Here is a 12,060-nt window from a genome sequence, read left to right as displayed (position 1 = left end):
GTTCTATTAATAATTACAGTCCCAACCGGGCACGGTGGCTCACAGCTGTAATCCCAGCACTGTGGGAGGCCGACGTGGGCGGATCATGAGGTCAGGAGTTGGAGACCAGTCTGGCCAATATGGTGAAACCCTTTCTCTACTAAAGATACAAAAAATTAGCCAGGCGTGGTGGTGTGTGCCTGGAATCCCAGCTACTCGGGAGGCTGAGGCAGGAGAATCGCTTGATTCCAGGAGGCGGAGGTTGCAGTGAGCCAAGATCGTGCCATTGCACTCCAGCCTGAGCGACAGGGTGAGACTACATCTCAAAAAAGGAAAAAAAAAAATTACGGTCCCATTAACAGTGTTTAAGAGTTCCCTTTTCTCCACATCCTTGCCAGCATTTGTTGTTTTCTGTCTCTTTGATGATAGCCATTCTTACTAGGGTGAGTTGGTATCTCATTGTGGTTTTGATTTGTGTTTCCCTGATGATTAGTGATGTTGAACATTTTTTCATATACCTCTTGGCCATTTGTGTGTTGTCTTTGGAGAAACACCTATTCAGATCTTTTGCCCATTTTTAAATTGAATTATTTTTTTTTGTTATTGAGTTGTTTGAGTTCCTTATGTATTCTGGCTATCAGTCGTCTGTCCTTTTGGATGATTCAAGCATTTTTTTATTCCTTCGTTTCTCTCATCTACTAGTTTTTTTTTTTTTTTTAAGATATGGGGGTGTCACCATGTTGCCCAGGTAGGCCTTGAACTCCTAGGTTCAAGCAGTCCTCCTGCCTCAACTTCCCAAATAGTTGGGGTTACAGCCATGCACTGCCATGCCTGGCTTAGATTTTTAGTAATATGTTTTGTTTTATTTTATTTTATTTTAACTAATTTATTTTTAGACAGGGTCTCACTCCCGTTGCCCAGGCTGGAGTGCAGTGGCACCATCACAGCCTCGACTTCCTGGGCTCAGGTGATTCTCTATCCTCAGCCTCTCAAGTAGTTGGGACAACAGGCATGCGCCACCATACCTGGCTAACTTTTTGTATTTTTTGTAGAGATAGGGTTTCGCCATGTTTCCTATGCTGGTTTCAAACTCCTGGGCTCAAGTGATCCAGCTACTTCAGCCTCCCAAAGTGCTGGGACTACAGGTGTGAGCCACTGCGCCTGGCCCGTTTTTAATTCCCAGCCTTTGACATGCTCACTTGTTATTGGAACGGAAGTGGCACGGTGGGGAGAGAGGAGTGAGAGCGTCTCCCCACGGTGGATGGCCCAGCTGTTTGGGATGTTTCCAGTGGGATCACACCACGGTCCAGGGTCTGGTCTGCATCCTAATGGGCTTGAAAACCAGATCTTACTGGCTTTTCCCACACCCCACAACTTGAGTCCGCTCATGCTCACCAATTGTCCCTAGATGGACGTGCAGAGCCAGTGGATCCGCTTGTGGTGAGAAATGCACTCACATGAGCTTGGGCAGCCCTTCTCTCCTGTCTGTCAGCAGGCTCCTGGGAGTGGGTGCTACGTGAACTTGGACACAGGGGCCAAGGGCTGGACAGGTGTGGAATGTTGAGCCAGGCCCCACCGCCTTCGGGGCAGGCTGGATGTGCTGGCCAGCCAGACCTGACACCTCTGGCCAGTGCCTTGGTGGACGTGGCCCGGGTCAGCCTCAGACCCTCCCTCTTGGTGCTTCCCAGAAGACCACTCGCTTAGCCCCTCCCTGAGGACAGGCTCTGTCTTTTAGATCCCTTAGTACTTAGATCCCTTAGTCCCTCTGCTCAGCCTCAGGAAATGTGTGCATCTCTCTTTCAGTTGAGCTCCCAGGAGGCTATCTGACATCTCTCATTTCTGAGTCTTCCTGGGAGCCTCAGCACACACCCCGCTTCCTCTCTGTGGGCTCCTCTGACGCTGCCTTATCAGCAGTGTGTGTGTTGGGGTGAGGGTGTGAGATCGGAGAGAGACAGCTCAAGAGTTGTGATGAAAACACTGAAAGAAAGGCAGTGTGGGCTTCAGCAGCCCTTCCTCGGTGATGTTTGTGCAGCAGCTGAACTTGTTGAGTGACCGCCTTTGCTTTATGTAAATGTCATGAGTTCTGGAGAAACACAAGCATTGCTTTCGCTTTCTCTTCTGTTCAGCACCAACCTGAGGTTCCACAGCCAATGTGTGCCAGATCCAGAACTGAACCAAATCTGCCCAAGAGCCTCAGTCTCCCCTTCTTCAAGCCCAGGAGTTTGAAACCAGCACAGGAAACATGGTGAAACGTTGTCTCTACAAAAAATCTGTAAAATAGGGTGATTTATTACCTCTCTCTGAGGGTGATGCAAGAATCAAAGCCTGCTTGCTTCTCATGTGAAATGAATGAGCACCTGGGGAACCCCAGTTGTCCCGGTTGCCCCCACTCCTGGGGCCTGAAGGCCCACCTTAGGATGGAAGTGGAGTGCAGCAGCCAGGTGTCTACACAAGATCCACTCCTAGAAGCTCCAGGGCAGGAGAAGTGGGCCCTGCTGAGGGGTGGTCTTGAGCTCCTGGCCACACCCTTTCTGGGGTGAGTTTCAGGAGGTGGATCCTGGGGCCCCTGGCTGGGAGGAGAGAGTCTGGAAGCTGCCCTGCCTTGGCTGCCATCCCCTGGGAGAGAGTTTAGCTGGAGGAATGGGGCACTGGGTCCCTCCCTGACACCCCGGGGCCTCTGAGCCACTCTGGGGATGGAACGTAGCAGCGCAGCGTTTCTTCCTGATCAGAGCAGGAAGCTCTGGGCTGCAGAGCTTTGATCTCACAGTATGTGGTCAGTCTCCGGGGCTGGCTGAGGTGTGGGATAATCCCTCGTGACCTGGTGACCTGGTGCTCCCATGCTTACCCCTGGCTCTGCTGGGGTGAGCCGAGGCCTCGTGTCTGAGCTGAGGTTGCTTGTTGTTCAGAAGGCAAGGCCGAGGCACTGCCCCTGGGTGGATGCTTGAACCCCCTTTATCCCACCCTTGCCTTGGCTGGTGCCTGGGCAACTCTCTGTTGAACCAAAACCTCTTATCAGCAACTGATAAATACCCAGCCTCGCATCTGCAGAGCAAGGCCTGACCCATAGCCAGGGTTGGCAGCTGCAGAAGGAGTCCGTTACCGCCAAGATTGCGCACCAGTCTCTGCGGCCACCACCTTTTCATGATGAGAGCAGCCACGCCACGGTGGGGTGTGGAAGACCCCAGCCCCAGCAATCACATCCCTTCCCTGTGGACCTGGGGGCATTGGCACCTGTGAGTTAGCTCAGTAAGCTGAATTTCCTGCTGCCTGTAGGAAGGACCCCGTGAGACCTTGACCCGGCCCCTCTCGTTCCAGAGCTGTTGGTTGGCTGGGAGTGGGGTGAGAGATTCTTCACAGGCCTAGCCCGGGCAGCCACTGGACTCCCCCACACTAGGCTTAGTGTGTGTCCACCCCCACCACACACATGCACACCTTCCCAGCGGCAGCGCTGCACGTGTGCCTGCCAGTGCCTTGCTGCGAGGGAAGTGGGCATGTGCCCGCCCAAGCTATTTTTACCCTGCCTTGTCCCCACAGAGCCGTTCTTTGGCTCTGAGTTAGTGCCTGGGGAGTGAGGCCGTTGCCAGGGCTGGGGGTGGATGAGCTGGAACCTCGGAGCTTCTTGGACTCCCTTCCCCAGGCAGCATCTCATCTTAACGCTTATTAAAGGGTGTGCCTCATGTGCAGGACGACCTTCCATGAGAGCGGGCAGGAGAGGACCCTGGCGGGAGAAAGGGGCACTGATGTTTGGAGGGCAGGCTCTGGAACCTGCAGGTCTGGCTTCCTGAAGCCAAAAAAACCCAGCCGAGCTGCGGCCCAGTGAGCCATGGTGGGTAGAGGGAGAGGTCCCAGGGGCTGCATGGGAGCCAGGAGGCCAGGAGGCACCCTGGATTGTTTTCCTTCAACACGATGACGACAATAGTAGTTCAGTTTTGGGGTGTGGTGGTGTGTACCTGTAGTCCTAGCTGCTTGGGAGGCTAAGCTGGGAGGACCACTTCAGTCCTGGGAGTTTGAAGCTGCAGTGAGCTGTGATTGCTCCACTGCACTCCAAAGGGTTTTTTGTTTTTGTTGTTGTTTTTGTTTGTTTGTTTGTTTGTTTTTTTAGCGCTTTCTGTGTGTGCTAAGACCATAAAGTGCTTAGGATGTGTAGCAGCTCATTTAATCCTAATCACAGTTAACTCCATTTTATAGATGGGGAAACTAAGGCACTGAGCAGTTCAGTAACCCTGAAGCTGCAGAGCTCATGAATGGTGAATGGTGGAGCAGGGCTCAGGCCTGGCCATCTACTCCAGAGCTTGTCCTTAACGCCGCCCCGCGCCTCCTTTTGCCATGTGTTCCGCACCCTCATGACACAAGGCATTGTCCTAGTTCCCTGTGGCAGCCTTGCCAGGCAGGTGGTTCCCTCCCTGTGTTTAGATGAGGCCCAGAAATTAAACAGCTGATCCAGCATCACACAGTCAGGCAGTGACCACACCAGAGTCGGCACCCAGGTCTCAGGGTCCTGTGGCTGGGCTGTTCCCGGCTCATCATACTGCAGTACAGTTTGGTTCAACCACCTGCCATGTGGTCTCTACAGTGCTAACCACTGGGGTTCTGACGTGGAAATCCCCATAGCTACCCACTTAGGGTCCTCGCTCTCACAGGGAAGGTGGATATGTGGTCACTCGGGGTCCGTGTACTCTGTGTGTCAGCTCAGGGAAACGCAGGGTGCTGGCGTGTGCCTGTGAGGTGGCTCCCCATGGGGGAGGTGGGGAGGGAGAGGACCAGATGCTGCATCTGCTCTGAGAGTGTGGACAGTATGGCATTGTTGGCCACTCTGAGGCTGGGACGGCCCCCACGTGTATCGATACTTGGCCTTTTCAGCAGCCCTGAATTCATCCCTTGCCAACTTCCTACAAAAGAAGGGGTGACTTGGGGCCTGCTGGCAGGCGAACACGGCTCTCAAGACTGGAGAGGGCCCCACGGCAGGCTGTGTGCCTCCAGGTTCCCACTGCCTGCTGGGGACAGGGTGGGACAGCGGGACAGCGAGGTAGGGGTACAGGGGGTGCAGACCTGCCCTGCCAGAGTGGCTGGCTGGATCCTGTTCTCCAGCTCTCTCCAGAATGCCCTGGCCTCACGTAATTCCCCAGCTTGGCTTCTCTGAGGAGGGTGGGCGTCCCTCCTGGCTGCTTGTCCGTCCAGGACATTGCTGGCTGACCAGCCGGGGACCCATGGCTGTAGGAATAGCTCAGCCTCTATTGCCTGTAGCCCCTCATGAGGTCAGGTCAGAATTTAAGGCTCCTACCATGACCGACTCTCTGGTGTAAATTGTCACGTGTGGCCCCCTAGAGCTGCCACTGAGGTGGAGTTGACTGGCCCCATTCTGTAGGTGAGGAGCCAGGGGCTCACAAAGGTGGTCTCACATGGCTTGTAAGTGGCTGGGCCAGCGGGGCCCAAAACCCAGACTGGTAGGCCCCAGAGCTGAGCCCTCACCCAGGCCCACCCCCAGGGGCCTCCTGGGGCTTGTGGAGGAACACGCTGCATCTGCTGTCTCCCTTCACCCCAGGTCCGCTGGCAGGTGGAAGAAAGCCTGGGGTGGTGTGGCTATGTACCAGCCAAGCCTGTGGGCCTACGGTGGCCGACCCTGTGCCCCGGGGTACAGGGAGCTGTGAGCTCAGGGCTGGCTCTGGGTCTTGAGGGACGGAGCCCTGGCAAGTCAGACTGTGCCAGAGACGATGCCCAGTGCTGCCTCCTGAGGATACCACACTGTCCCTTCCCCAAAGGCCCCCAAAAGAGCAGACACAGCCTTTCCGTGCAAACCATGGGAACACCAGGCCAAGCTCCAGGCCTGGACATGTCACTGATGCCAAGGTCCCTGGTTGGTGACTGGACGGCCATGCGTGGACTCCTTTTTCACACAGCAGGCGGGAATGGGCAGGAAACCGGGGCTCTGAGAGGCAGTCTTGGAAGCTGCCCTGGGCACAGGCCTTACTTGCTGACCCCGGCCACCTAGAAACATGAGCTCTGGGGAGGCCCCGTCCCTGCCCCACCGCTCCTGCCAGCCCTCCAGAGCCAGGCTTGGGTGGGCGCCTCTGTGGTGAGGACGCAGACCGTGCAGCCGGGGTGAGCGGGCAGCTCTCTGGGCATCCTGACGAGCATAGTGCGGTGAGGTGGGGTGATGGTGTCCTCTCCCATGACCCCCAGTCTACTTGGAAGTGTGCTCAACAGGGGGCTCCGTGTGATGCTGACCTGCAGGCAGCCTGGCCGGAGAGGAACCCACCGCCTCCAGGAGCCTGTGACCCCCAGGCCATCTGGAAACCTTACGAGGGCAGTGTTGTTATTATGGCCAAGTTCTTCCTTTTCCTCTGCAACTTTATCTAAAAAACATACAAAAGGGAAATTGGCCAAGAAGAGTCCTAATATGTTTGACTCCGAGTTCTCCCAGCCCATGAATGGTGGCTCAAGGAGAGAGAAGAGGCTGTGTTCTGGCACCTTCCAGCATCTCCCCTCCAGGCCGGCGGGAGAAGGAGCAAGGGCTTCCACCAGACCCTTCCCCAGAGGGCCGGGGAAACAAGAGCTGGGGCTGGGGACTTCGGGCCTCAGGGAGGAGCAAGGGTGAGCATGGCAAATACCAAACCAAGGGGATCTTGGGACAGGCATAAACCAGTACTGTCCTGGGCTAACCAAGGCGTGCGGTAAACTGTCTTTATTATATTTGAATTTAGGAGGCAAACTACTAGAAATGGTTTTAAAGTTATAATTTAAATTTCCGATTGCCTTGGACGAACAACTGTGGGTTGAATGAAAAAGTATTAATGTTGGGAGCAGCCATTTTTAAGAGAAAAAGCTGGAGAGAGTGTGTGTGCATGTGTGGCCAGGCAGGTGAGGGCTTGGTGTGTCAGCCGGGTGTCGGGTCCCCGCAGGCCGTCTGTGAACTGCGAGGTTCCAGGGCAGCCACCCTCCCACTCTGAGCCTCATCTTCCCCAGGCGTCAGACGGAGCTGATAAATCCCAGATCTCTGCCCTGTCCACCTCAGGCAGCTCGCACGGGGCTGTTGTGAGGGATGGGGTGTGTGAGACAGGTGAGGAGCTTGCTGAAGGGCTGGGCAGATGCGGACTCTGCTTAGTCCAAGGCTGAAAGCCTGCCTGAGGAGGTGGTGGTCTTCTTTGGAGGGTGGGACCCTGGTGCCCCTGCTTCTGCCCTGCCTGTGCCTGAGCCAAGCCATTTGCTCTCTCCACCCGGTCAGGGGCTTGGGCCAGCCGCTGAGAGTGTCAGGACACTGCTGTAGACGTTGGGTGAGAGAGCCCAGCGGTTCCACCTGCATGCCATGAGCCAGGTGTTAGTGGGGCAGTGCCCGGCACACACTTGGCCTCTGTGTCCTCGTGTCAGTGGCCAGAGGCCACGTCGGACACCTGAGGAGCAAGGACGCTGATCTGCACTGGGCCCTCTGCCTGCCTCTGGGAGCCGGTGGGCCATAACCTCCCCAGGATGTGGCTGTAGGGGGAAGGTGGGTGTTGGGGAAACAGAATCATGTCCAGACCCGGCTGTGAACTCCCACATGGCCTCAGGCAAGGCCCTTCACCTACAGAAAGGGGAAAAGAGGCTCAGCTCATCGGGCTGGGGTGAAGTCCAGAAGAAACGCCATTGCCAAGTTGCTGAGCTCATGCATGAGCCACAGGGCGGGCATTCCCAGCCAAGGGGAACTCTCCCTCCCCGTGTGGCCAGGAAGGTGAAAAGTTTGCAGTTCTTCCCAGCCAGGTGAAAGAACAGACCAGGCGCACTGTCCTCTGAGAGCCCCAGTTCTCTTCTGGTCTCCCTCCTGCCTTGTTTCTCTTAGGTGTCCCTATGCTAACCTGCAGTGTCCTGTGAGGGTGTTAAGTGGATGGACATGGAAATTGCTGCATTAGGGGGCATGCTGAGGAGTCATAATTAGTCACATGTCCCTATAAAATGTGCTCTCATTGTTGTCACCATGAGGTTTGAAAATCCACAAAGTGTGGGAGGCATCAAGGATAAATGGAATCAAGTGTGTGGATGCAAAGGCAGGCGGGGCGGGGGGCCCTGTCCTGCCCTCCCCTCTGGCTGGAGGACTTCTGATGTGCTACTCTTTGAGCCTCTGTTTCCCCATCAGTAAAATGGGGATAATGATCACTGCCCTGAAGAGCTGTCATGAAGCACAGGTGGGATAATATGTTAATGCCCAGCTCGGTCTCTGGAGCCTGATGGCTGCTCAGTGATGCTGGTTTCCTTTTGTTTCTACTGGGATGCAGCTTCAGGCTTGGAGATGAAGAGCTTGCTTAGGGCACAAGATCTGATAGGTTGGGAGCCATGTGACGAGATTAATGACATGTGGGTGGAAGGGGCCCTGGGAACCCTGGGGGGATTCTCATTACACAACCTCAGTCTCCACAGTCTCTGCTGTTGGCGTGCCTGGCTCGCTGGTGCTTGTGTTATTGGTCCATCTGGTGCTCAGCCTATTACAGCACAGGCAGGAACCAGGCTCATTATAATAGTGCCATCTATTTTTAGCCCAGGGGTCTCCTGGTGGGGACGGACCCCCAGGAGGGCTGCCAGCTCACTGGTGGCAGCAGACGGCTGCACATGTCTGGGCAGGCACATCCAAGCCTGTCGCTGAGCAGCTTCTTCAGCTGTCTGAGACTCCAGGAGGCTTTTCACAGCCTGTTTCTGTTGCCCTTCTTGTAATCTCGGGACTCCAGCGTCCTTTAATAGGGTGCCCTGCCAGTCCTGGCTGAGGAGCACACCAAAGAACCTTGGGAACAGGTTGACATCTCCAATGGGTCAGGTAGAAGCGGTGCCACCTGAGAGGTATCTGCCTCCTCAGAGGTGAAGTGGCCCCAGTAAGTGATTTACAGAGAGCTGCCCCTCAGTCTAGGGTCAACTCTGAACCAGGCCAAAGCTCTTCTATCTGATGATTTAACAAAAGGTGCCAGCATGTCTTTATCACACACCGTCATTGTGCTGGGCCCCAGACCCAGCACAAGCAACGCTCAGAAGTGAGCCCTGGCGTTCTTGCTCCCAGCAAGGCTGTGGCAGGGCCCAGACAGGCAGTTGCCTCCTGGGCTAGGCATCACATCTTCTGGCCGGGGTTTATTCATTGAGGTCCTACTGTGTGTTAGATGCTAATGTGAAATACCTCATTTAATCAGCACAGTGATCCTGTAAGATTCCATCACCATTCCTGATTTACAGAAGACAAACTGAGGTTCAGAGGTGTTCCATGATGTGCCCAGAGTCATGTAGGGTGGATCCCAAGTTGTGCAGCTTTCACTGTACCATGTGGCAGCAAACTCTACTAGATCAGGCTTGTTGGTCCTAAAAGCTGTTCAGTGTGACTGTGCCCTTACACTGTGCACCAAGAAGCCTTCTCGAAGCCGTTTGGCTTCCTCTGACAGACTTTTGTGGTGGTGTTACCAGTGGAGGGTGTCCAGGTTCTTAGCGTCTTGAACAAAAATTGGACAAAATGCACAAAAGAATGAAGCAACAAAAACAGAGATTTATTTTATTTTATTTTTTGAGACTCAGTCTTGCTCTGTCACGCAGGCTGAACTGCAGTGGCGCTATCTCAGCTCACCGCAAGCTCCGCCTCCCGGGTTCACACCATTCTCCTGCCTCAGCCTCCCGAGTAGCTGGGCCTACAGGCATGTGCCACCTCGCCCAGCTAATTTTCGTATTTTTAGTAGAGACGGGGTTTCGCCATGTTAGCCAGGGTGGTCTCGGTCTCCTGACCTCGTGATCCGCCTGCCTTGGCCTCCCAAAGTGCTGGGATTACAGGTGTGAGCCACCGCGCCTAGAGATTTATTGAAAACAAAAGTACACTCCACAGGATGGGAGCAGGCCCAAGCATAGGGGATCAAGAACCTGGTTGCAGAATTTTCTGGGGTTTAAATACCATCTAGAGGTTTTCCATTGGTTACTTGGTGTACACCCTATGTAAATGAAGTAGTGGCCCACAGTCAGTTTGATTGGTTGCGGGAGGGGACGAATCAGAGGCCGAAGTGAAGTTACAAAGTTACACCCTATGCAAACATCGGATTGGTTGCAGAAAGCAATCAGAAAGCAACCAATCAGATACTAAAGTGAAGTTACAAAGTTATATTTCTATGCAAATTAAAACTTAGCCTGTGACCAGCCTGATTGGTTGCAGGAGGGGACCAATCAGAGATACTCTCAGTATTTCATCTGCCAGGCAGAAAAGGTTGTGGGGCGAGGGGGTGGTGCATGGGGGGGTGGTGAGGATGCAAAGGGAGTAGCTACTTGAGCTCGGAAAATTGGGGTTTTCCTTTTGATTTAGCTCTGGGAAGTCAGTGTGAATCAGCCTTATGTTCCCTGCCTCCAGACCCTATTCTGCCTCAGTGGGGGCTCTGATGTGCCAACCAGGGTGCCCTGAATGAAGTGGCGGGCCTGACTGTGGCCCTTCTTCGTGGATGGCTGTTCCTGGGAATTCCAGCTCCTCATTAGATGCTCATGATTCAGCCAGTATGAGAGTTCCCTGGGACTAATCATCTGCCAGGTGTTCCCACACTTAGGGTTTGGGGTCTGGGCTTCCTGTGCCCAGTCCTGCTGTTTTGGCCTGGCTGATGCCCTTGTGGTCTGATTGGAACACTGAGCCCCGGGAAGCTGGCCTCACTGATCTTGTCTCTGCTCTGTCTTTCCCAGGGCAGCGAGGTCACAGGCCCCACCTTTGCTGATGGCGAGCTCATCCCCAGGGAGCCTGGCTTTTTTCCCGAGGACGAGGAGGAGGCTATGACGCTGGCGCCACCTGAGGGCCCCCAGGAGTTGTACACGGACAGCCCCATGGAGAGCACTCAGAGCCTGGAGGGGTCCGTTGGGAGTCCTGCCGAGAAGGACGGGGGACTTGGGGGCCTGTTTCTGCCAGAGGACAAGTGAGTTAAAACCGCCTGAAGCTCAGTATTTGCCCTGTCAGCCCAGAAATGTGGTTCTTGGAATGTGTCTCCCGGAAGAAAATGTGAAACATGCTCAATATTTGTATCAGAGGCATTAGTGTCATGGGTATTCTGAATAGCAAAAGATTCTAAGCAGACTAAATGCTTAACAGTAAGGGACAGTTTTGGAATTTTAGGCAGCCGTGCAAAGTCAAGTTTTTAAATTTAATTTTACTTTATTTTCAGTCCTAGTCCTGCAGGCAAAGTCAAGTTTTAAATGACTAGTTAATAATATGAGATATATGATCTCAATTAGTTTTAAAAAGCAGGCTGTGGCCAGGCATGGTGGCTCACACCTATAACCCCAGGACTTTGGGAGGCTGAGGCAGGAGGATCGCTTGAGCCCAGGAGTTTAAGGTTGCAGTGAACTATGATCACATCACTGCACTCCAGCCTGGCAACAGATCAAGACCCTGTCTCAAAAAAAAAAAAAAAAAAAAAAAAGGAAGGTTACAAAGGTGTCCATGAGATCAGCTTTGTTAAAAACACAAACATATGCCAGGCAAGTGGCATGTGCCTGTAGTCCCAGATACTTGGGAGGCTGAGGCAGGAGGATCACTTAAGCCCAGGACTTCTGGGCTCTAGTGTACTATGCCGACCAATCGGCTAATTTTTTGTATTTTTAGTAGAGACGGGGTTTCACCATGTTGGCCAGGATGGTCTCGATCTCCTGACCTCGTGATCCACCTGCCTCGGCCTCCCAAAGTGCTGGGATTACAGGCGTGAGCCACTGTGCCCGGGCAATTGATCATTTTAATTACCTCCCATCTACTCTGCTGTATTTTCTATATTGAGCATGTACTCCCATAATCAGAAATGTTATTTAAAAACAATATTAAGACCTAAGTGACTTCCCAGTGAAGCAGTTTCACCTTTAACTTTGGTGTTGGCAGAAAGGAGTCCCTTCCATCTCAGCCCTCACCAAGTCTCTCGAGGGATACTGTGCTGTGGGGTGGTGGGAAGCTGCCACCGTTGTGGCTGAGGAAGCCGAGGGGATTGCAAATGGCAGCCCCTTACCAGAAGGTGAGGGTTACGACTGCTGCAGGGATTTGGAGAGGGAAGAGAGGAGTTCCCATGTTGGTTGAACCACATGAAATTGACACTTTTAATCATTTCCATCTTCAAAAAAAAGGTAATTTCA

At 53.7% G+C, this 12,060-nt stretch overlaps 1 protein-coding gene across 2 annotated transcripts in view; it reads left to right on the top strand.

Annotated features, from left to right (window-relative positions):
• RAB11FIP4 (RAB11 family interacting protein 4) overlaps window positions 1-12,060 on the top strand; it is a 141,093-nt gene that overhangs the window by 115,676 nt on the left and 13,357 nt on the right. For both annotated transcript variants that reach the window (XM_030799654.1, XM_030799655.1), the window contains one exon: window positions 10,633-10,859. In XM_030799654.1, coding sequence (XP_030655514.1) covers window positions 10,633-10,859 — 227 coding nt within the window. The remainder of the gene's footprint in view (window positions 1-10,632; window positions 10,860-12,060) is intronic.

This window comes from Nomascus leucogenys, chromosome 19, assembly GCF_006542625.1.
Source record: "Nomascus leucogenys isolate Asia chromosome 19, Asia_NLE_v1, whole genome shotgun sequence".
Lineage (NCBI taxonomy): Eukaryota > Metazoa > Chordata > Mammalia > Primates > Hylobatidae > Nomascus > Nomascus leucogenys.
This window is presented reverse-complemented; position numbering and strand designations above follow the sequence as displayed.